This window comes from Eleginops maclovinus, chromosome 17 (assembly GCF_036324505.1).
Source record: "Eleginops maclovinus isolate JMC-PN-2008 ecotype Puerto Natales chromosome 17, JC_Emac_rtc_rv5, whole genome shotgun sequence".
NCBI classification, from domain to species: Eukaryota; Metazoa; Chordata; class Actinopteri; order Perciformes; family Eleginopidae; genus Eleginops; species Eleginops maclovinus.
In genome coordinates this window covers 2,295,955-2,322,167 of record NC_086365.1, presented here as the reverse complement: position 1 = coordinate 2,322,167, position 26,213 = coordinate 2,295,955, and the positions used below count along the sequence as shown (strand labels likewise).

Below are 26,213 nucleotides of genomic sequence, written 5' to 3'. Positions count from 1 at the left end.
CTTATCTGAGACCATTTTGCCATGGGAGACCCTACCAGGAACACAAGGTTCCAGACAACACAGCCCCCAGGTTCATTGGGGCACACAAACCTCTCCACCACGATAAGGTGCTGGTTCTCATATATACTGTACATGTCATGAAACATCTTAAGGACTACCATTTTGTGTAGTCATTCTCTTTTATAGTCATGGGGGTTTTACTAATTTGTCTCTGTCTTTACACAGTTAACTGTTCTTCGTTGTTTGCGTGTCATTATCATGACATCTCCTGTTCCTGGCTAAAGTGAAACAATGTGTGTCTAATCTTATTTGTTACTCTGTAGAGACTGAAATAATACCCCTGATTACTCAACTCATTCACTTTCCATTGTCATATGTGTGACACTTTATCTTTTTGTGAGAGTCACGGGGGGAATCACATTTTTTATCATAATTTAAAAGTTGTAATCCAACAGTGACTCAGCAACTTGTCATTATTGATAATTGCACAGATAGCAACAAAGGTTTTACTTTCACTAATGGAGCGAAAAAAATGAAAACAATAATCTGATCTAATATTCCCCAGAGTCTTATCACGATTAAATCATTTTATTCTAAGCATGACTCAGCATTTCCCCACTTCAAATCACTCGCTCTTTAATGTTTGTCATTCTGTCCTTTGTCAGCGGGTTTCAGCAGAGCCGCAGAATGGTTGGACGGCAAGAAGGAGAAGAAGGGAACAATGAGAGAGGAGGAGGAGTGAAATAATGTTGATAATAAGGGAGAAAAAGAGAGTTGGCACAGAAACAAATGAGCTGAGGTCAGCATTATTGACAATTAGGAGAAAAATGAAAGCAGAGGTTGGGATGGGTGTTTAATTTCTTCTTTTCTTTCAAGTCTCTTGGTTCTCCTCTCCCCACCTCTCTTTTCCCTCATCTTTTCTTACATTGCTTTGACCTTATGTCACTCTCTTCCTTGCATTTATATTACTACTTTCCTACTTGGGCAATGGCCTTTTAGGTTGTATTCACAATTAGCTTGTTCAGACCAGTTGTTTCAAAACCCTGAGCCAATGAGTGACTTCTGAGCTCCAAATGTCTTATGATCTAATACACTGGTAAAGTTTAGTCATGGTGTACATGTCAGGATGGCCGAGCGGTCTAAGGCGCCAGACTCAAGGATGACTCCTTCCTGAGCAAAGGGATTTCTGGTCTCCACATGGAGGCGTGGGTTCAAATCCCACTCCTGACAGAGTGTTTTTGCCCATGTTGGCTGGAAGTATTTTAGGGTGTATTCATCGTAGATCATTCAGACCAGTTGTTTTGAAACCATGCCCCTTTCACCTCTAGGTTTGGTTCATTGGGTAAATGTGAACATGGTAGAGCTAGGGCAAAACGAAACAGCCTAGAGAGGGGTGTCTAGGATAGACCTTTAATCAAACTCTGCACCCCAGCTCTTTCATCTGAAATCAAAACACATATATTAAAAATCTTTGATGAATACCTCAGTGGTTGTTGTTTTTTAAAGTTCCCATAGGTTAACCTGGAAACCTTTTATTTCTGTAACAGAGTGTCAGAATTCATCTCAGGATGGCCGAGCGGTCTAAGGCGCCAGACTCAAGAATGACTCCTTCCTGAGCAAAGGGACTTCTGCTCTCCACATGGAGGTGTGGGTTCAAATCTCACTCATGACAGTTATTTTATATATCCCATATTGTGGCCATTTTTACTGATCATAATTCCATTGTTGAGGTGTACTAGAATAGATTTACATTGTTCAATGTTCCAAAATCACATTGGCTTCTCATACAGCATCTCTGTATAGTATCTCTATTCACTCTCTGTCCTAACGCCCTGTCGGAGCTCCTGCCCCCAAAGGCTTTGGAATATTGTAAAAAATAAGATCTGTGAAAAACGAACCTGTTTGATAAATGCACATTTTGTTCAGCCGGATAATCTCCACATGTCTACCCTACTTTTATCATTTTCGAAGCATAAATCTAATCTCCAGAAGCAAAATGCCAACATCATGCTATAAAGGAACTACAGTCGAGTACAGCAGGGTCGCAAGACTTCAACGTCATGCCAACTTAAGATCCTTTCAACTGACTTTAGTGTGCTTGCATATTTTAACAAAGTTTTTCCTTTTAACCACACTGAAGTATTTCAAGCAGAAAAGTGGAAAACAAACTTAGCGGGAGTGTTTACGTGTCCGGTGTAATGACGAACATCGTCCTCGACAACTTCTGTAGTCCTATTCAGCCACTGTTTAACAACCATCGTTTTTCAGACACGTGAACTCTTCAAAAATCACCAGTTGGATCACTGCTGATGTATTTAATGTCGTAGAACAAAACGTGATCCTTCTGTTAAATTTGTGTCAACCACAGACCTTATTTCGAGCTATTTTCCAAAATCCTATGGAGAAATCCCACTGACTCTGAGACGAGGGAACCGGAAGTTGTAGAATGCTAACTCACGTCTGGGTTTTAGGACTCGTTCCTGCTGCACTCTATGTTAGAACTGAAACAGGAAGTTTATCTCGGCTTGATCAGATTGATTGGTGTTGTTTTTCTAAGCCACCAATGAGTCTGTAAACTTTTGGTTTAGGTTTAAAGAAGTAAATGTTAAACGTAAAGAGTAGTTGATTTTATGTCAAGAAGCCCGAGTAGTCTAATGCGCCAGACTCAAGGATTAGCTCCTTCCTGTGCAAAGGAATTTCTGTCCTTGACATGGAGGAGTTCAAATCCCACCCCTAACAAAGTGTTTTACCTAAATCTTACATCTTTGTGTTAAACACTAGAGCTACTCATTTTGTTTTTGTGTAAAACAACAGATCATTAAATGTGTGCTACTAGCACACAGACTGAACACAATCACGTCTTGTAGGAAACAGCGTTGCTGTAAGGTGTGCTTTGTGTCTTTGGCTGAAAACGTGGGTTCAAATCCCACTCCTGACAAAGAGCTTTCCCGGCAGGTGACTTCGTTGTTGTTAAACGCTAGGTACCACTTATTTTATTTCACTACCACTGTTTGTTTCAGCTGTGTGTGTGTGTGTGTGTGTGTGTGTGTGTGTGTGTGTGTGTGTGTGTGTGTGTGTGTGTGTGTGTGTGTGTGTGTGTGTGTGTGTGTGTGTGTGTGGGTGTGTGTGTGTGTGTGTGTGTGTGTGTGTGTGAGCGTGCGTGCGTGCGTGCGTGCGTGCGTGCGTGCGTGCGTGCGTGCGAGTGTGTGTGGGCGTGTGCGAGTGTGTGTGTGTGTGTGTTTACGTGCAGCAGCAACTCTACGATTCTGTATTTCCAAGATGAACTGTTTACTTTCCATGTTTGTTTTAAATGCATGTGTTTATTTTAAAGTTGTCTTAAGAGAAGAGGAAATTAATAATGTGTGTGCAGACTAAAGGAGGCTCTCTTCAACTTTGCATAAGTACATGGAAACATACACACTCACACACTTGTATGTTGTATGGTCCTCACAGACTCACACAGCACCCCATAGGTCCCATTCCTCTTGTTCAAACATACACTCTTAAAAATCCTGTCTTTGAGGCAAATACATATGACCGTTGTCATTCACATTTTTGTTTCAGTCTTATTTACACACACACAACCTCAGTCTGGCCTGCTTAAAACCCTGGGGCTTGCAGGGCTCAGTTAAAGGCTCAAAGGATTTAGAGTATACAAGACTGACATATTTAGATGCTCTCTTTCTTTCTCTTTTACTCCCTAGCTATTTCCAGACTTACTGTAAAGCTTAAAGTATAACTGTAACATGTGAAACAGAACAAGGACACAAACTTCACAGATGTGTAATTGGGATCCAAGTGAAGATGGCTGTAGTCTGACTAAGGGTGCCCAAAACAGAGGCAAGATTTTACTTTCCCATTGATGTGATTCCAGTATAAGATGGTGTCAGTTCTCTTTAATTATAAGCAGAACCAACCATCACATTTCAAACTCAATCTCCATCACTATATTGTTCTTCTTCTGTCGTCCTTGACACTATCTTGTTGTCTTCTTTCTGTTTGTCTCTGTGTTTTAGAAAAGGCATAGTTGACCAACATTCACCTCTCTGCAAATGAACTCTGAGATGGTTACCTTCTTATCACACTCACACACTGCTTTGTGTTTTCTCTAGAGACCTAATTGTTTGAAACTGTCTCTCTCTCTCTCTCTCTCTGTAGACTCAAAACCGGATGAAGCTTATGTCGGACAATTATGACGATGAGCACCTGAAAGTCTCCTCTCCAAGCTCAGAGCAGCCCAACAATCATAAGCCCTCCCCAGATCAGGTGAGATTTCTGCAAAGGATATTGAGCTCTAAATATTTTTCCTGCCCAACACCATAGGCATCACTTGTACTGGGGACATGTTTATAATTATTACATCCCCTTCACTCTGCATTAAGATAATGTGTTATAGTGTCCCCACCACTTTTTCTATGCCCAACACACCACCTTATATCATCACTCTTACTAAAATTGAAAGCATGCTCTTAAGTGATATTTCTAAATCTTCCTATTATTGATAACTCTTTCTTCAAATGACAGACTTGTTATCATATGTGTGAACTTTAACCTTTACATTTACTTCTTCACATATCCACGCTAACTTTGTTAATCTACAGTTTCCTGCTTACTAACTGACTGCTTTCTCCAAACTCACGCTGCGGTTGGGCTGAACTAACCAATAGGACGATGAGGAAGGCATTTGGGCCTAGTGAATCACATGCCTTCTTTCTCTCTCTCGGTCCGCCAATTTGTACAGAAGGGTGAGCGTCTCCTTTGTCTGGATCCGATCACTTGTGCTCATCATTCGTCTTCCATCTTTGATTTTGTTTCATCATTGACTTTGTGATCTGGTTTTGGTGTTGTGATGGTTGTCACCTCACCTGTTTTGCCTTATAATTATTCATTCATCAGGTTAATTTCTTCCATTCTTTCTTTAAATCCACTCTTGAAACTCTGTATTTCCCTGAGATGTTCCTCTTGTCTTAGTCATTTTCTCATATCTGTCCGTCTTCATTATTCCTTTGAAGATTTCTCTGATCATGTGTTGTTTCTTTTACAAGATCTCCATTTCTGTAATATCCTCCATGTACCTCTTTGTTACTGACCCTCCTGTTTTATCGCTGTATGCATTATGCGTCAGTCTTGTTTCCTGGCTAGTAACCTCTCAGCTGAACCTACTCTTTGTGTGGGATCTAGTGGAAGAGTCAAGGAAGCTGTTGCTTTTGGCAAAATATACAGTAAAATATATTTTTAGGAATGATGAAAGGAACATGTCTCCTTTGGCCCTACCCCTGTACTGTTATGTAATTACTCATTGGGGGTTTGTAGTGTTTCTGGGCCCCAAAGGTCATTAATCGCACATGCATGACAGCCTTCACATCAAGCAGGAACAAAAACACAACCTAACACAGCTAATGTACAATTGAGTCTTTCTTAAGATAAGCCTTTTGGCTTTTCTAATCAAAATCGTGGATCATAGTTTTTCACATTTATCTTAGTGGGCCAATAAGTGACTTATTGTTTGACTGGATAAACACAATCATGCTCAATATACCGTGTCCACTGTCACATAAACACACAACTTTTGTGGTTGTTTCTGCATCCCAGCATGAACAAACACAGTTTGATACACACAGCAGATACACTATTTTATTAGAAGAGGGCATACATAGTATTCTAGCAGTGTGGGGTTTGAAGGAAGTGGCCCCTAAAATTCCACAAACCACCTCCCCAAGCACTCAGTCAATTAGGGTTCAGACAGCCATGAAATCTGATCCTTTTTCCTAGGACATGTAGCCCGGCTAGCTCAGTCGGTAGAGCATGAGACTCTTAATCTCAGGGTCGTGGGTTCGAGCCCCACGTTGGGCGCAAGTGTTTTGGACTGTGTCCTTGGAGGACAGCAGAGATTTAAGATCTACCCTCAACTGGGAAGCATATCAGACTTAAAAGAAAGGTGTCTACTCATCAAAGACTCAGACTGTCTCTTCCATGTGTTGGAATTGATACAGACACACTGTCTGCTCATGCTCTGTATGCAATGTCCACTCTATGTATAAACCAAGGACATGTCTGACTGTGTTCAGTGCAAAAGGCTGACCGCTACAAAATTAACCTTTAAGTTGCTTTAACTTTTGAAATGATGGAAGTTTAAAAGTACCTTAAAGAGGCCCTATTATGCTTTTGAGGTCTTGCCTCTCTTGTAGTGTGTGATATAGGTTACACACATATAGGTAGTGCATGTAAATGGTCTGCAAATGCTAAAATGCCTGTGTTCCCTTCAGAGGGATTTTTTTGCCACACTCAGAATATGTCCTTTTTAAGTTTGGTCTCACTTACTCAGAGAGTAGTATTGGGTCGGATCTACTGACAGTGGAGTCAGCCCCACATATGAGTAGCACATGCTGCTTTTAGCACAGCTCAGTTCCTGCAGTGGGGTTTCCCTTTGGGATGCTAAAAGCCCACAGGTTCACCAGCGGATCTAAGTTTGACCCTGGTTATTAATTAGCGGTAGCACCTCCCTGCTGAGAGGCAGACCAGCCTGTCTTTTTCTTTCTGGCTTCATGAGTAGTTTTAAACTCACATACAGTGCAGACACACTTCTCCTTGGTGTGTCAGGCGAGTAATTTGCCATAGCGCATTACAACAGAACAGTGAGTGATTGTGTCTTTTTCAATGAGGGAATTCTGTGCTACAGTTGGAGAAGGAAATGCTTCACGAACAACTGAAACACAGGAGAGCACTCTTAACACACACTAAGCATTATTGGGGAGCTGTTCATGGTATTTTACACGGTTAATGGTCTTCAGTGGTATTAGATGCATCAGTGAAAAAAGACAGGGGAGAGGTGTGAATGTTTCTCGATGAGGAATTCCGTGTTTTGGAATAAAACGTTTTTCAATATTTTTAAAAGATGATTAATGACCCCGAGCTCTGACTTGTTATATTGATTTGACAATGAATTGCCTTAGAGGTGCCTCAGTGGTGTTTGAAAGTTTGTAGGTGTGTGTGTGTGTGTGTGTGTGTGTGCGTGTGTGTGTGTGTGTGTGTGTGTGTGTGTGTGTGTGTGTGTGTGTGTGTGTGTGTGTGTGTGCTCGACAGTTTGAGAAGAAGTTCTTACTAGTTGTGTCAAATCAGCAGCCTTGATTCAAGCACTGTCAATGAGAAACCATACGTCTTTTATGGATGCATTTATACTTGTGTGCGCTTTTGTTTCATAGGGTTTTTCTGAGAAAAATCTGGATGTGGCCATTATGTGAGGCTAACAGAAGGTCTCTCTTTGGAGTAGTTTCATAGCTCAGTAAGAGACTGGTAGGCAAGTTTGGGAGGCTAATAAAGAGGCACAATTACACACACAGTGCTATATCAAATGATGTCTCCTCTGGGATTTTTTCATAGTACAGTGAGACATTCAAAAACACTGCATACGTTGACCATTGCTGGCTGCGTCAACAAATGTAGGAGCATACATACTGTACACCTTAATAGACTTTTATATTTCACATTGTTATTATAACTGGGGTAAATTCAGGGTTTTCTGTTAGTCATTACATAGTTCTAGGGAAAGAAAACACTGGTGTTATTTCTCTTTAAACGTCTTCCTTATATATCGCCATTCCTTCCATTCTTTCTGTCTGTTTTTCATTTGTCGTGCTTTTGACCCACAGAGCTTTGCATGCAGGTCTGGAAAGTGTGGCATAATTGTTTTTAAGCTCTTTGACTGAATAGTCAGGATTAGAAAGTGTTAGAGAACAGCTGTTCCACATGTGTTGAGAGTGTTTTTCAAGCATTAAAGCCAGATTCTTTTGAGCGATTGTGTCCTTGTTGCACGCAGCCATCGGCATACATCATAACAGACAGCAGAGGTGTTGGAAATGCAGGAGGTGTAGCAACCCTGCAGCCTTTAACTCCATCATTTTCACTTTGCCTCCTTGTGCCTCTCCCTCTGTCCTCCGGAGGGAAATGTTCAGTAATGTATTTCGTAATGGACTGGAACCTACTGGCAGGTCCTCAGCGGAAAATCCTGTACCAGAGCCATTTACTCCCTTGATAACGGTCCTATATGAGTGTATGTGTAGAGGCGGCGGTGTGTTTGCAGTAAATAAGGAATCAGAAGTGACAGTTACTTTGATTTACGGTCAGCTTTCATTTTTGTAGTGAAGACTGAGCAATTTTATTCCCCCACAATAACATCTATTTCCATCATTCATCTGCAAGGATGCTCAGACACATGACGTTAGTGAGTAATACATTTAGTTTATATGTTGTTTTATTTGCTTTGTTATATCGGTAAATTATCAACCAGCCTTGTGTTTCTTCACAGATTTACAGCCAGAGCTGGCTCTCAGATTTAGAAAACATGATAAAGCTGTGTGTTTGGGATAGGTGCTTGACTTGGAACTCTATAGGAACTTTAGTGACTGTTGAACAGGTTGTACTTAATGATGGATTTCAGTTATTCATAAAGAGAAGCAGGTGTTTGCATTAGGCTTAATTAGTGGAATCTCTATATATAAACCTGAGTGTTGCTTGACTCTCTCTGCAGTGTAGAACACCTGTGATCATAAGGCCATAGTGTGCACAGATTTACAAATCATATAGGATTGTCCTTTTTTCATCATTACCTTTTGTGCGCAGTACAATTAATCCGTCTGATGTTTGTCTCTTCCTCCTTCAGGTTCTCTCTCCTCTCCTGGATCTCAATCAGAATCGCAGCAAGCTGAAGCTGTACATCAGTCACCTGACCTCACTGTGTCAGGAGAGAGACCCAATCATACTGCAGGACTTTGCCCCGCCCCCCGCCTATCACCGCTCTGACTCCGCCTCCTGGCATACACAGCTGCAAAGCATGACGCAGGAGCAGGTGAATTTGTGTGTGTGTACTGAAAGATAAGGAGGAAAACCATCGGATACAAATTTATCTGTGTGTGTGTGTGTGTGTGCGTGCATGAGAGGGTGAAATTATGGAATACATTTTGATCCCTTCCATTTTATCATTCATGTGATGCTGTATGAGTTTGGGTTATTGTTCTCTCTGTGTGTGTGTGTGTGTGTGTGTGTGTGTGTGTGTCTCTGTAACTGTGCAAATGTGTGTGGAGTAGGAGTAGGGCACACACTGGCAGATTTTTGGCGCTGCCTTCGACATTATTGAAAAGATTTACTCCAGCGGGTCACCTGTCGACAAGCTCCTGGCTGCCGAACAAATACTGTTTCAGACGTTTTATTTTACAAGGAGTAAACTCTGCTCTGAGCTCTTGGCAGCAGCAGGAGGAGGGTTAGTTCATACATGAGAGTGAATATATTCATTATTTAACTGTCGAAAGAGTTGTCATGTGAGAGTGGGAGGGGAGTGAAGAAAAGGGAAATGAGGATACAGAAAGGTGAGGCTTAGGGAAAGTTATAGAGAGGTTTGCCTTGCCTGCTTGCCTCTTGTAGTCATAGATACCAGTTGTGTTTTCGCATACTGATTATAAACATCATATTATTACATTTTAAATGTTGTGGCTGTCTATGGTTTCCCCATGTCTCTCTTTTCTCTTTCGCTCTTGTCTTTTTCCTCCATATTGAAAACATATCAGACGATACATAGTTGCTACATGTGGTATACATTGAAAAATTGTAACTCAAGCCACACATACTCACAAAGCAATGTGACAGAGTGTGTGGTTGGGGTACAGCAGGACTAGTTTCCTACAGTCCTCATGAAAGCCCTATTGTGTGTCTTAATATTGGGAAATGTCTCTGTTGAGCAGGAGGGCTTCAGATGTGCCACTTTAAATAATGTACTGAATTTAGTTATTGTTTAATCACGTATACCTTAAAAGCACAGGAAGCATGGTGTGGGTGACTTTAACAGACAGATAATTACTGTATGAATTTTTCATCATCAGCCTGAATGCTGACAGTAATTTGTGGTCCAGACCCAGGGTCCCATACTTCTAAAATAAAACGTATTAAAACTAATCATGTGGGCTGCTGCGAAACGCTTATCTAACAAGATTGAATGCTTTTAGACAACCAACCGACAACCCTCAGCTATTTCATTCCTACCTCATATTTATCAAAATATTTAATATAGAAACCATTTATACAAAAGTGTCAACTTTGAGGAAAACTGAGGGAAATATATTTTTTAAAGCACGTTCTAACGAATTTACCACAGTGAACAGGTTCTTGAGAAAAAGGAAAGTGTTGTAACATCTTCCCTGAAGACATCACAGATGGTTGTGTCTTTTCTTTAACAAAATGTGTGCTTTAAAATGACTCTGATTAGCAAAATATTGCAAAATTCTACTTTTAGAGATTATGGAATTGAACTGAATAATCTATATTTTTCTAATATCATTACATAACAAATAATGAATTTGCTTTTAAGAGAGTAAGAAGTAGAGAGTAGAAATGACATTAAAGTAATTGTGCCCTTTTTATTCACTTTAATGTATTTTAAAGGTATTATTTTTGTTCTCTTTACCACATTCTCTCCTCTATTTCTGTCTTTCTCACTCCATAGTTTTTTTTTCCCCCAAGAAAGACCATTCCTTATTATTAAGTGTCTCCGTTGTCAAAACCTTTTACTCACATCTCACTTGCTGCATGTCTGTAGGTTTAAGAGCTTGTTATTTAAGTTATTTAAAGTTCAAGTAGTTTTCCCTTAAAGAGGCCCTATAGTGCTTTTTGAGAGTCTCTATGTAGGCTAAGGGGCGGGACCTCTCTAAGCGGCTGACCAATCAGAGCAGACTGGGCTCTGGTTTCAGACAGAGGGTGAACAGAGGTGCTGCAGCACAGGCAGTATGAGAAAAAGAAAGAGCTTTTTGAACATTAAAGCATGGAGACATGTCCCAGGATAGGCAATAAATACTGATATGAACCTGGAAGCAGAATATGCCCACTTAAAGAACATCGTAGTTTGAGTCTTTTTTGCCTCGTTGTCCAAGCCCACCGTACCAGGGCAGTGCCACACGGCGCCATGTGTCTGCTTCAGACCCCGAACCTGCCTACTCACAATCGCAGACACACACTGCCTGTCTTTCATCCAGGGCCCGCGTTTCTCGTTTTCCTTCATCATGTGTCACCATCACCCTGGCTGACCCTCTTAATGCACAAACACACACACACACACACACACACACACACACACACACACACACACACACACACACACACACACACACACACACACACACACACACACACACACACACACACACACTACCACCAGACTGCCATGTTTTGCTGTGCCAACCTCTCTCCCCTGTCTTGTGGTGAGTGTGTGTGTGTTTTACAAGCCTCTCCCTGGCTCTTTTAAAATGCCTGGCACTCTGTATAGCCATTAGGATCATACTAAAAGAGCATGTAAAACACACATGGACAGACACACACACACACACGCACACACACACAGGGAAACCTATATAACCCATGCCCACATGTGCCTGATCCTCAGCAGTGGATCCAGACTGCATTGCAGAGTGCATTGACTGTGATTTCTGAGGATTTCAGATTCACCGATCAGCTGCTGGTGTGATCCACTGATATACTTTTAACACAGCCAAAGTAAGACATATGTAAGGGTCATTTTCCAAAGTAAACACCTTTTTACATGTTTCATGGTGTTTCTCATATGCAGATGTTACAGAACAAAATATTTTCTTTACAAAACAATCGAATGAACAAAACAAAAAATAACAGCCAGTTGTCGTGAGAAAAATATAATATCTCAACACAATAACCACAGCACACCCTCTGTCAGCAGATTTTATAACAAAATGCATGTTTTAAACTTTCATGGGATCTAAATCAAGAGCATTTTATTGAACAATGCCGCAAATTGTTATAATACTCCTCAATTTGTTCAATCTTTTTTTTCTTTTTTTTCTTCCATTCAAAGTCATAATCTGGTTTGGATTGGCAGGTTACGGTCCAGTTTTGTCATTTATTTACCCCTCTTATGTCACTGAAAAATGTGTGTAGTTGTTTTTTTTTCGAACAGCTGATGGATGAATTATTAGTGAAGATAAATTGTGTCTCTTCTTTCCACAGTTAGGCTGTTCTGCTCGGCCAAAGCAAAAGGCCATTCACATTTAATTATCTTACGCGTCTTTTGCTGTACTGACATTTGCTCTAACTAGACTAATACTAAAATCAGCTGGTCCTTACATGCCTTTGATCAAAACTAAAGATCCAAAGAAAATTATAGTGGTATGCTTTCAAATTATGGATTTGCTGACAATATTTTTTCAGCCGCCCATTCTTTTGTATTTGTTTCCATGTCTCTCTTTAACCTCAGATGAACTACAAAAGTAAAACAGATTCCAAAAGTGAGGTTTTGGTAAAAGAGCTGTTTTGTGTGCCATAGTCATAATAATGACCCTTTGGCTCAATGGCATCTCTAATGAGCACTGAAGAGGACTGGCATCGTTCTCCACACACACACAATCACACACAGAGACACACACAAACACATACAGGAAGTCTTCCTCTCTCTCTGAAGTATTAAGGTATAACAAAAGTGTGTGTATGTGTAAATATGAACCTGAAAGACATCAAAACAACCATACACATTGTGGATCAGTATGTATGATCGTGTATGACTGCGAGTCTATACACGAGCTCATCTGCGTGCGTTAGGTATTGGGAAAAGCGTATGAAGTGTTATTGGCTGAGCTGGACGTTATATCGCTGCTCTTATGAATCCACTTTAAATTGTCGATCCGTGTCCCTCTATCTACTTCCTTTCTGAGCCAAGTCAAGCCGGAGAAACCTCAGCAAAAACGTGGTTCACATATTTACAACTCATGATGGAAAATGCCAAACAACTACAGAGGAAAATACATATCTCGCCTTTGGCTTGCTGTGCATATATTTCTAAAGTAATACAATAGTTTCCAGGGCCTTGAGGTTTTCAGTCAAAGGGAATTCCATGACTTTACTGTTGAGAGGAGACTTGAAGCTCTGCTCTATGGACCCTTGCTTATATCAAAACACTTTAAAACGGATTCAACATAATAAATATCTATATTTTTTCCTTGTGAGAAAAACCAGTGCAGACTGCGTGGCCGGGAACAGATAGAGAGACTCACACAGATACAGTATGTGGTCAGATTTGGATCACAATGTGTGCACAGGGAAATCTAACTAAATATTTGACATAATGACAAAGTGAAAACTGCAAACATGTCTGAAAGTTGTATAAATAAAGCTTGCCCTGCATAGAATACAAATTAACACAATCAGTGTTGTTTCAGCTCTGCAGCCTGATGCCCTGTGGAGGAGGGATGCCCTCTTCACAGACTGGCAGACTGCAGAGGATCTGTGTGTGTCTGTGTGTGGTGACCCCTCACAGCTTCAAGGTCACTGATTGGGTACATTTTGATTGACAGGAGATACAAAAACAGGAAGGGGTGGAACTGGAATTTTAACACACAGCTGATAGTTGTTTTCTTTTTCTACATGCTTATCTTTTTATGTTATATGTTCTTGTTTATGTTTGCACTGTGGGACTGCCAGAAACGGTATTTCAATGTTCTGTATGTATAACACGTGTGGAAACGTTGACAATAAAGTGGACTTTGACTTTGATAGTGTAGAGGGTGACTACATGCTACAACTTTACTGGTGTGTGTGTGTGTGTGTGTGTGTGTGTGTGTGTGTGTGTGTGTGTGTGTGTGTGTGTGTGTGTGTGTGTGTGTGTGTGTGTGTGTGTGTGTGTGTGTGTGTGTGTGTGTGTGTGTGTGTGTGTGTCATTGCTGGTTATAGATAGTTAGAACATTACTAACTCAATAATAAACATTATAATGATAATATATTTGTGTGTAGGTGTAGACTTTTCACATGTAAGCTGAAAACATAACAGAATATTGTGTGGAGTAGATAGGTAAGTGTGTGGGGGGGGGTTCTGTGCTGCTGTGGCCTGGGGTCTCTCTTGGCTTTCATTAGGCAGCTCTGCTTCCTGCTCCTAGGATGATTGTTTTCTAAAAGGCTTAGCTCCTCAACGACCATGAGTTATACACAGAGACAGTCAGACGCACCCACCCACATGTCCCACCCTCAGTTCCCATCACACACACACACACACAGGTCTTCACTGGTCTTTACAGAAGACTAGGGTTTTTATGCAGATTTATTGAATCCAGGCTTAATGGCTTTACCAGTCAAACTTGTCTTACATGCATTTGTCTTCTTCCTTGATCTCCCCCTCTGTCTCAGGTTATCACCCCCCCCCCCCCCCCCCCCCCCCTCTTGATTTCTCTCCTCGTTCACTCCCCTCTGTTCATTTCTTATAAATCTATGCCTGATGTCACTCACTCTTGATCATTCTGCTTCCCCTTTCTCTTCGACTCTCTGTCGCGCTCTTCAGCTCCCTGTCGCACCCCCCCACCGCCTCCCCCTGTTGTCTGTAATGTAAAGACAAGCTGGTGATGGTGACAGGTGAAGGCCAGAGCTTTAAGTTAACTCTCAGAGGAAAAGCCTGCAGAAACATGCTCCCCACTCTGACACTTCTCTGTTCTGAATCTGTCCGTAAATCTCGGTTCACTATGGCATCCATTGTGGAAGTCCAGCTTTACATTTTTCTCCCCCGCTAGGCTGCAGACATTACCCATGACTAGTTTAAGTTCCTTATACTGGAAAGCTGTACATTTAATGACGATGAAAAAAACTATGAAGACACTTTAGAATGTACAGATGCCATGCATGCATACACTGTGTAATTTAGCAAAATATTCAGAATTACACGTGAAATCTGTGGGGACAGGAGAAGCTCTGTAAAGTGCAGGAAGTGAAATCGAATTGATTTTAAAGACAATATGTAAAAGAGACCCTATTCGGCTCTTGTTCAGGTTCATATCAGTATTTAGTTCCATGCTTTAATGTTCAAAAAGCTCTTTATTTTTTCTCATCCTGCTGTGCTGCAGCACCTCTTTTCACCCTCTGTCTGAAACCAGAGCCCAGTCTGGTTGGTTAACCGCTTGAAGATGTCCCGCCTCTTATCCTATCATGTACAATGCGTTGGAGCACTAGCCAATAGAAGCGTGGGTGTTAGTGATGTCATTGTGTTACTCAAGTAAACAAAGTAGTCCAAAGGAAGTGTTACAGGCAGGGGGGGAATGTGGGAGAAAAATTCCCTCTGGAGGGAACACAGTGATTTTTCAGACCATTTACATGCACTAAGACCTATATAACACAAGACCGTAAAGAGAACACCAATAGGGCCTCTTTAAATGTTTGTTGGTCCTCTTGTTTATTTTGTCTACTCTTCCATATTAATGTATTCAAAGAGGAGGTTTAATGATCATGTGTCAGACTGGGGCCCCTTCAACACTGTGGATCTGTTCCTTTACTGATGCGCCTACTGGGAGGTGTCCCCTCTACAGTCAATGCCTGAGTCTGTCCGGCTGTTTGTTCCTGCAGTCATTAGTGCTGTGAGTCCAGCCTGGTGTGGTCACTCCACAAGGCCAGTCAACAGTTTAAGTCTCTTCCATCAATAAGTGTTAAAGTGAATCAAACTATGAGATTGAAGTTCTTAGACTTTTATAAAATGCTGACGAGCGAGCTGAACATCTCCCTCAATAATTACTTGCTCTATGTTCCGACAGTCAATTTGGCTGAATGACCTGTTATAATAAAATGGTTGTACTGCCCCTGCACGACACACACTTCCCTTGTGTTTTTATTCTCAGTGCTAAAGCAGTGCAGTGTTTTTCATTCCTCCAGGAGCAGTTTTAAGTCCTCAGACTTTATTCCCACTGCAGCTCGTTAGCGAGCATTTTGCCTGGACTACCACTTTACATGACCGCGACAGAGCACACACACATTCATTCACACACATTCGGTCACATGGCTCAGGCACTTTGGGGCTTGGCGCAGTACAGGCGGCCAACTTATAAAGCAGTCTACATACGCTGTAAGCCTGTATAAGAAGCTAATGGTTTAAATAGAGACAGGAAGAGAGACAGGGATTATAAAAGCCAATATAGGCCTATTACACTTTATCCGTTTGCTCTTACCCATAATGGTGTTTCTATAGCACTGCTCAGGGCTGCTGTCGAGGAGTCTGGAGTCTTTTTAAACCTCCTGATGGTATCTTTACTCCTGGTGCGCTGTTACTGGGGAATATTAGGTCAAAGTTTGCCCTCCAGACTTTTTCCGTGTTCAGACCCTCATCCTTCCCCTTCCTATGTCTTCCTGCTGGTTTTGTTTACATAAGAGTCTGTCTTAAAGGTTTTTCTTTTTTCACAAGCATTGAACTTTTTCACCTTAGACTTTTATTTTTGTGCCCTCCACATTTCTCACCAGGCACTGCTGCTTGCAGCTTTTACGTGCTTATTTTCAGTCAGTTGTCAGAAAACAGTTAGGACGATGTAAAATCTAGTGAACACTTTTTTATTGTCGGACAAATATTTGATGTACCAAAATTTGATGACAGTTGTTGACATATTTTGTTTAATGCACCCTATGGATAGGATAGGAATGGAGGAAAATATAGTTATGCTTCTTTGCTTCATTGTCTGAGACGTAAAGCATTAAAAAAAAAGTATAAATTCTCACATGGTGGCTCTTATTCCACCCAAAACTGAAAATGTATTCCTTGGTCCATGACCTAATTTTTCATTACATTTGTGGTCATATTAAAGTCAAAAGGGGAATATAAACCATTTAATCCAATTGTAACATTTATGATCCAGCTCTCTTTTGGCTCTCAAATCTATGTGTTTCATAATTGGCATGCCATGCTGTAATACGCCATATTAATCATCAGTACTTTTCTCACAATTATCTGTTTTCCATCCAAACCAAACAAAAGCTGAATCTGGAGTCAGTACATTATGTGTGCAGCCCTGATCTGTTGAGAAATGGGCTTTGACCTCATGATTCACAGAACATCCTTTCCCATTACCAATCAATACCAAGTGAAGCTAGCTGTTTAAAATGCACATCCATAAAGGGAACAGAGACAGTTTTCTGATAAAAAGAGACCTCTGGCCTCAGAATAATCTGCAAATGGAGACGCTGTAAATAACAGTGTGAGATGTGTGTCTGCAACGGGCAGTTGACTCTCATAAGAGCAGGCTAATGCACCCTGGTTAAATCATGTACCGCTGTACTGTACTGTACTGTACTGTACTACCAACCGTCCGTCTCCCTCCCTCTCTGGTAATCTCTGCGTCTCTATCTCTCTCTGCTAACTTATGGTTGCTTTAGAAAACATTAGCATTCCTCTGCAAAGAGGTTCATGCCCTGCAATGTGTGTAACAGGGTCAGAGTGTACACACACACACACACACACACAAACATTAACTTCATCCTCATGCTCAAGCTGATAACCTGTGTGTTTGCATGTACATGTTTGTGCAAAAGTGTAAGGCTTGTGTGTGTGTGTGTGTGTGTGTGTGTGTGTGTGTGTGTGTGTGTGTGTGTGTGTGTGTGTGTGTGTGTGTGTGTGTGTGTGTGTGTGTGTGTGTGTGTGTGTGTGTGTGTGTTTGTGTGTCTTCCAGGCTCCTGATACGATAGATAATGATCCATCACGATAATGGAGCTTTAATGGCTGCAGTAAAAATCATCTTCTACAAACCTTCTCTTGCTCTGACAAACACACACACATCCATTCCCTCTGTCTATCTCTCCGTTTCCCACGATCCTTTCTGTCACTCACTAAATCAAAACTTGAGCTTGCGACATACTCTTTAGCATCAGGCCATACACTCACACACACTTGTCATGTCACACACCCAAACCACTGTATCACACAAACACAACACTACCAATCAAACACACACACTTTTACAGGAGCCCTTAATCTGGCAACTCTAATTCCTACATTTCTCCACGACCACACACACTGAATAAATGAGACATGATCCATTGGAGCCACCCAAACGTATACCTCATAACTGGGAACTGTATAATGCAACATTGTTTATATTTCATTTCTTCAGGCCATAAATGAGCCATGAAGTGAGTGTAGCAAGAGGGGAAGTTTATTGCTCAGCAACGTGGGGACGGAGGATTAAATTGTGATTACTTTCTCAGGAACACCAGGTCTTATTTTTCTTGTTTTGGCTATCATTCATATCAGTTATGAGATCGTTTTTCCCTCCAGGTTAATTGTAGTGATTTACGTATTTAGCGACTCTGTTCGACACAGCTTTGCAATAAAGACCATTAGTGTAAGCAGTCAGCCAAATGTTAAACATGTCCTCAGTTTAACTACATTATCTGGAAGAAAACAACCTTCCCAGAGCTTTCTGAAGGACTGCTTTGTGGTCCAGCCCCTGACGGCACCAAGCCCCCCGGAAAGTGCCGTCACTGGCCCCAAAAATACCTTTTCCCATTGACTGACATTGGGAATGAGATGTCTGTAAATCAGCATACAATCAAATGCCCATTATGAACACTTTTGTAGCAGTTTTTTAAATCCTTAGGGTCTAAAAGGTATGAAATGCGCTAAAATCCAGAGTTATTTTCCCTCCATTCATCTGACTGAGCTGAGTGGGAGATAGGAGGCGGGGCTTATGGAAATCTAAAGTGTGCACGCTCTATGGGCATCGGTCACTGGTTGATCCGGGCACTTTTTGTACCTCCAATCGCTCCATTTTTTGCTTCATGCTCCACTGAGCAATTATCATAGTAATAATAATAATAATAATAATAATAATACATACAATTTATATAACGCTTTGCCTAATGCTCAAAAAACGCTTTACATAAGATCAGAACAGAAACAACTCAAATAAAAGGGCCCTGCCTCTGACGCTGTATCCACTTCACTTTATACATCCCTGGACGGACCATGAGTGTGACCAGAAATGTAGAAATAGATATTTTTACCTTTGATTTCATTAGAAAATAAGTGGTTTGAATGAGTGGTTCTCCCTTTGGCACATGTCGAACGTGTTAGATTGCAAGATCAACTACAGGGCCAGTTGCACATAGCTCCATTAATGCTGATTCCACAAGTGAAAATGAATATATCCAACCCTTAATTTCAATCTGCTTCAAAATGTGATGGGTTCCTTCTTGGCAAACGCTCAACCAGGTTTAATGAACGAACAGCCAATTAACCAATCTGAAATGATAGTAATGGGATAGGAAAATACAAACACTTATCTCTCCTGTCTTCAGTGAATATGATGCTGTCTTAAATATCTGCATGTGTTTGACACATTTAATCTGGGTTTTCAAAACCTTCCTCTAGCCTACTCTTGCTGAAGGTCAAGGCTGTGTGAATCGGAGAGCAGAAGACAGCAGACAGATAACCAAGTGTTTATCTCCTCTCCATCGTCTTAGCGCCTTATCTTTACTGCCCTGTTTTTCTGGGGGATTGCAGCTAAAACATGGAGTCATTAAGTTAAATCACCTGCATAAACACATAAAGTGACATGTGGGAAATAAGCCAGTTTGTGAGATTGCTGCACAACAAAATAGGAGATTGGCCAGAGGATGTTTAGGCCTTAATGACGGGGAATAAAATGCTGCAAACACTCTTGAACAGGGAAGGGCGGAGTGCGAGAGCCGCATCCCTTCCAATTCTTCTCAGATGTTGTGGTGCCTAAACTTTAAATGACAGTTAATCAGGTTTATGTCTGAGTGAGTAACACATCTGTAAGGACAGTCCAGAATCCATCTAAATATTAATAATTATTCAGTACATAAAGCTGTGTTAATGCATGAAAAATATAATCGTACGTCATATTGTGTATGCACTGACCATACTGTTTGTGATCTACACTGCAACATTACATTTAAATGCATAAATACGCGTTATTGCGATCAGTCAGTCCATATATATTGATTGATAAATAATATCCCTCAGTCTCATATTGGATTTCCATTTTAAGTTGCGGTATTAATGTATGTAATATTGATTAAGCTTTATAGCATATTTAATCAGACCCTGCGTGCCTTGTAAACATCGACAACATTGTTTTTATTTTATTTACAGATTTCCTGCAAAGAATACAGTATTGCTAGAGTAAAATGTGAAAAATAAATGGATACATATTTTCCATAATGTAGCAACATACAGTAGTATACGGATATTAAAGTGAGTTTTGTTGGGCACACATCACACATGGATTAAGCTACTGTAATGTAAAGCGCCACTGAAATTTGCTGGAGATGAGAGCAGAGGGAAGAGGTTAGGACTTAATGAGGAACCATTTAGCCAATATCTGACCCAGGCCTCACACACACACACACACACACTTGCACACACTATAAATGTGGGCTTGTGTTACATGACTGTTTGAGTGGCGCTCCTATTGATACAGATGTATTGGTCATTAAGTCAGTTAGGTTTGACGTCTCAGCTTGGCGGCAGCCAAAGAAAAGAAAATCAGCGCTGTGTCTCAGAAATGTTCCACTCTGTAGGGGCAGAGAGAACCGCATGGTGGTATTTTCAGATTATAGTCTGTGTGTGTGTGTGTGTGTGTGTGTGTGTGTGTGTGTGTGTGTGTGTGTGTGTGTGTGTGTGTGTGTGTGTGTGTGTGTGTGTGTGTGTGTGTGTCTAATCGTCCATGGGCTACGATGGTAGGGTTTCTGCCTGCGCTTGAGTGCTTGACTAATGTTGGATTTAAAAGGGTTTCATCTTTTCTTTTATGTCCATCTCTCTCCTCTTAAATGAACAATATAAAAACATGGAATTCAAAGGAATAGTTCCACATTTTAGGAAAAGATGAGAAAATAGATATCACAGCATGAAGCTGCTGCGAGTTAGCTTAGCTTAGCATAAAACTGGAAACGGGGGGGAAACAGCTATTCTAGTTGTGTCCAATCCTTATAAAATCCGCCTACCAGCAAATTGAAAGCTCGCTAGTTTAATGTTGAATTGCCTTTGTTTAATTTGTTCAAAAACCCATGTATACATTGTTTTTAAAGGAGAGTTATGTGGAAAGTAGTGTGGTACGTAACCCCTTATGCAATCCTGTTTTTGAACCTCATTAAAGCCTGTGAATTTGTGAGCTTCAACACAACACACAGATGTGTTACCTTTGGACACAATTAGGCTAGCTGTTTCTCTCTCTTTCCAGTCCATAGCCTAAACTAAGCTAACCCAACCAGCTAGCGTACTCTGAGAAAGAAAGCAAAAAGGAGTATTTCTCTTAAATGACCAGCTATTTTTTTTTTTGTATTCCTTGTTATTATGTTGGATATGTTGATAATATATGGTATATAAAATGTCTAACTCTCCCCCCTGTGTGTGTCTTCCTCTCTCTCAGTTGGAGGCAGAGTTAGAGCTGTGTGAGAGGGAGGGGGCGGAACTTCAGGAGTACGCCAATCAGGTCCTGCAGCAGATCGCCGAACGATGCCCCGACATTCTGGAACAAGTGGTGAACGCTCTAGAGGACAGCTGCTGACACACACACACACACACACACACACACACACACACACACACACACAATTATCCACACATAGAAAAGCATGTACATTAGTGAGCGCGAAAAGCAAGGAAACACACACGGAAATCATCAGGAGTCTCCGGCAAGCCCCTGTCATCTCCTGATACACAAGAGAAAATGGACAAAGATTTATTCTTCCACGTACCCTTCAATTCGATTTTTAGTCACCCAAAAAAAGATTATGAAAAAGATTCTGTGTCTTTAGTCGCTCTCTTTTCAGACAAACGGTGCCAGCTGAGGGAGGTATGTTCAGTAAACTCCGTGCTGTGTTGGCATGCAAGTTAATAGGGAAGAATTGATGTTTTGAGACATTTAACAAACGTTTTCCTAAGTACTCTCAAACAGAAGGAGCCTCACTGCACTCCATGTGTGACACCTCACAGCGTCCATCTTGTGTCTTTCCAGGCAATCGGCTTGATGTATTTTATGGGGGGAAAAAATCCCCAAAAAGTGGGAGAGTGATCCAAGCTTGCCAGGTTGAGTGTGATGCCAGACTTACACGCTGTTACCACATTGTGATTTGATTGGTTACAGATACACCAGTGTTTATTTCAACCGCCTTTGATTCTTTACGTCATTTGCTGCTATCTTTTTAACTTTAAGCTTCTATTTTTTTTTCCATGTTTCTTTTTCTGATGAAATGTCTAAACTTCTTTCAGCAGTAATCTCTAGGTAGTTGTGTATATTGTAAAGAGAGAATTTTAATTAACAGGAGCGGAGCTTTCATCATGGGAACGTGACACTTTCATTTTTTCCCACCATTGTCGATGAAAGGCACAAACTACAATCCATCTCGCAGTACTCCCTTTATTAAAACAGTGTAGAGGTTCAGTGTTTCTTTTGAACAAAGCTATGCTGAAAGTCGGTTGTGTTCAGACAATCCCTCACTTACCGTTTAGTGACAATCCCTTTAGAGCTAGAGAGGAGGAGTCATCGCCCTTATTAAGCATCTTTTCTTTCTTGGGAGGTAGAGAATATAAAAATAATTGCTATATTTTTTGTTGCTTTTGGTAATATATATAAAAATCTTGTTTAATTGAAAAGTTGTCATGTATTGGTTGATATGTTACATAATGTGTCAAAAGTTGTGTTCTGTGTTTGCAAGTCACCACAGAAGTGTTCCAGAGCAGGAGATGCACCTACTGTACATGAGGCTCTGTGTCCACCAGGACTAGTTATTCTTCTTCTTCTTCTTCTTGTTTACTGTGGAGATGACACTCTGACGCATGTTTCCCACAGCGCTGACAGCCTTCATAGGATTCAAATGCTAACAGCACCGAGCACTAGAGGTTCCACTTGTTTCAGCTTCCATCAAACGCTCCTCTAACATGTTTCTTTTGTCTGATACTGTAATGCGTGCTGAAGGCCACATGCAACTGTTTAGCGCTGTGCCGTAAAAGAAATACCTGGTGGAGACAAAGCCTAAAGATGGGGATTTACAATGCATACTCAATTCAGATTTTACACCTTCTGAAGAAGCCAAAACATGTTTCAGCTGTGTATTAATAAAGCCCGAAGTCACATGGGTGTGAGGAGGAGTTTCATTCTAAAATATCCTAGATATAAGTCTCAATGTTTGGTGCAGGTTCTTTAAATATCACCAGTTTGAATTTTCAGAAATCTCCAATCACTTGTTTTGGAATGAAACTCCATCGGATATGAGCTTCTGTTGTAAATCCAGTATTTTGTTTTATACTGAATATGTTGTGAAACGGTGACGACTGGGACTCTGTTGTGGACTGAGAATGAGAGAATGGAATAAAAATGGATTTATCTTTATTTTATTGTGAAAGGATTCTGTCTGTCATTTCTGTATCTCAGTAAAATGATTGACACGTGAGAGCTGTGGCCCTGCTTCCTGACCTGTTAGACCTGGGATCCCTCACAGGATGTGTAGCTTCAGTGAGGATTTGAGTTATACGCATTTTAACCTGATATCTCTCTCTCACATATTGTTCTTTGTACACTTTAAGAGTGGAAGTTTTCAGCACTTCACAAGAAGGCAAAAAATCCCCTAACTGGTCTGGTGACTCCTGGTATTAATCCTCGAGAACACCTTCACACAGCGGTGAGTGTTAAATTTAAAAGTGAGAGGTCAAAACTGCCTGTTGTTGTGTTTTAATAACCTTTTATAGAGTACAACAGCGGTTAGACCCTCTTCCCTTTTCTTTCATTTCCTTACTTTTTTCTGACCTCTCCGTCCCCTCCTTCCTTTCGCCTCCCTTGAATTATCTCCCTCTACACTCGTCTTCCTATCTTGTCACTTAGTGCTTCATTTTCCTATCCTCCCACAATAATGACATCTTTCGACAGCCCAGGGCCTCATCCTGTCCCAGTTCTTCACACACACACACACACACACACACACACACACAGACCAGTCACACCATTACTATTATCTTAAATGTCCAACAAATTTCTCCAAAAACACAAAGTTTCCAACTGCATGGACTCAGATTAATAGTGTGGACCGTTTTGAACCTGTTAAGTAACACTAACCATTGTTTGGTGCTAAATAGGTTCTGATGAGGAATGATTTAAAGAGGCCCTATTGTGATGTTTGGGGTTTTCCCTGTTCCTGTAGTGTGTTCTATAGGTTTTAGTGCATGTAAATGGTCTCCAAAAGATAAACTCCCAGTGGAATGTCCCAGAAGAGGCACAAAATACTAATATGAACCTGGAAATGAGCATAAAGGGCCCCTTTGAGGCTACAAAAGGTAGGATTTCTGCATGTCTGTTTGTGTTAAGGGTGAATGGAACTGATAATGACACAGAAAGTGGCTCAAAGTGCACACACAATTCCTTAATGTTTGCATCTTGCCCTGGCAGCAGATCAGTGTAATGTGTTCATTCAACTACAAAACCGGGTTTAACAGACCTGCCCAGCTATAGACCTTGAACCTCGACCCTGACCCGACCTTTGACTTAATGTATCTTTGAGCAGAGTGAAAACATCATCAGGCAGTAGAGTGAAAACCCCAGAGGGAACTCTCTGACGGTGTGTTAACGTAACATATGTGCTGCTGTCTGCCTTCATATGGCAGTGCTTGGCTCAGTGTGACGGTACCTGGGTTTGTGCAGAAGGGTCTGCTCTGCTTTCTCCATCTTCTGTCCTAATAAAAGCCAGTGGAGGGAGACAGGAGATATGGACTGAGTGAGAAAGAGGAGGAGGGAGAGATACGCTTGTATGGCTGCCTGATTTATGTGAGGTATAGAAATAGAAAGAGGGCGGGAGAGATAGAGAGGAAAGAGGGGAAACACTTCCCACCGAGCACCAGACATCATTTCATCTTCGGCTGTAACTTATACAGCTCAGAATGCACGACCGATACATATTCACACACTGAAAATAACTGTCGAAGAGGTCATGAGTATTGTATATTTTTCATAGTGGAAGATGTAGACTAAATCACCTTGATTTCTAGTAGCTTAATACAAAATACAATGCCTGGCTAAAAAAAAGGTCACACCCTAATATTCGTTGGACCGCCTTTAGCTTTGAGTACGGCACACATTCTCTGTGGCATCGTTTCCACAAGCTTCTGCAACGTCACAACATTTATTTCTGTCTTGGATTCATTTTTGGCCAAGATCTCGTATTGATGACGGGAGATTCGGACCACTGCGCAAAGTCTTCTCCAGCACATCCCAAAGATTCTCAATCAGGTTCAGGTCTGGACTCTGTGGGGGCCAATCCATGTGTGGAAATGATGTCTCATGCTCCCTGAAACACTCTTTCACAATTTGAGCCCGATGGATCCTGGCATTGTCATCTTGTCAACATGCCCGTGCCATCAGGGAAGAAGAGATCCATTGATGGAATAACCTGGTCATTCAGTGGTTTTCTTACGGTTACACAGCTGTTTAGCCCCAATCCCGAGTTCCCTTTGCATTGTGCGTGTGGAAATGCACATAGCCGTGAGTTCTACAGTTGTTTTTTCTACCATTTGATTTCACCAAACGTTTAAGTGATCGCCGATCACGATCATTCAAGATTTTTTTCCGACCACATTCCTTCCTGGAAGATGATGTTTCCCCACTGTGCTTCCAGTTTTTGAAAATGTGTTGGACAGTTCTTAACCTGATGTTAGTAGTTTCAGCAATCTCCTTAGATGTTTTCTCTGCTTGATGCATGCCAATAATTTGATCCTTCTGAAACAGATGAACATCTTTTCTGCGACCACAGGATATGTCTTTCCACATGACTGTTTAACAAATGAGAAGCTACTCACTGCATCAGTTAGGGTTAATAACTTGTTGCCAGCTGAAACATAATCACCCATGCAGTAATTATCCAATGGGAGGCTCTTACCTATTTGCCTAGTTAAATCCAGGTGGTGACCTTTTTTTGGCCGGGCAGTGTACTTTGAAACAAATGGTGTATGGTGGTGTAAGAACCCCCCTGAATACAAAACAAAAACAAAGTGTGTTACCCCTGCTAATAGTTTGTTTCTTTGTGTGTTTGTCAGCAGGATTACGGAAAAACTACTAATCTTATTTTTATAAAACTGATATATTGTATATATCAATAAACATGCAACTACCCGTGCTCTCAACAAAATCTCCAACATATTTATTGAAAAGAATGCATAATCACAATCTATTTAGTAAGGTAAGTAGCTAAAAAAGTGTTCTTCAAATTTGCATACAATACTTAAAGTTCCAACAAGTGAAAACTTCGTCCTGATCAGGGTAAAAAACATGGTTGGTTATTTATTACTTACTTTATTTGATGATATATTGTTTTTAAATGTCAGTGTTTTTTCCTATTTGGAATTGCCTTTCTCCCATCGGTACACACACACCCCACCTTTAATAATGATAAGATCTGCT

The 26,213-nt window shown here is 41.0% G+C and overlaps 1 protein-coding gene and 2 non-coding genes across 9 annotated transcripts in view; all 3 read left to right on the top strand.

Annotated features, from left to right (window-relative positions):
* LOC134879245 (ELKS/Rab6-interacting/CAST family member 1-like) overlaps positions 1-23,172 on the top strand; it is a 115,332-nt gene extending 92,160 nt beyond the window's left edge. For 4 of the 7 annotated variants that reach the window (XM_063905647.1, XM_063905646.1, XM_063905645.1 and 1 more), the window contains 3 exons: positions 4,159-4,266; positions 8,660-8,845; positions 21,198-23,172. In XM_063905647.1, coding sequence (XP_063761717.1) covers positions 4,159-4,266; positions 8,660-8,845; positions 21,198-21,335 — 432 coding nt within the window. In that variant the 3' untranslated portion in view covers positions 21,336-23,172. Of the gene's footprint in view, positions 1-4,158; positions 4,267-4,667; positions 4,746-8,659; positions 8,846-21,197 lie in introns of all 7 variants that reach the window. The other 3 variants (XR_010167812.1, XR_010167813.1, XR_010167814.1) reach the window with 3 other exon arrangements.
* Positions 1,121-1,230, top strand: trnal-caa (transfer RNA leucine (anticodon CAA)). Its single transcript has 2 exons — positions 1,121-1,158; positions 1,185-1,230. It is a non-coding gene; the product is annotated as a tRNA-Leu (tRNA).
* On the top strand, positions 5,781-5,853 carry trnak-cuu (transfer RNA lysine (anticodon CUU)). Its single transcript has one exon. It is a non-coding gene; the product is annotated as a tRNA-Lys (tRNA).
* Positions 23,173-26,213: the final 3,041 nt, after the last annotated feature.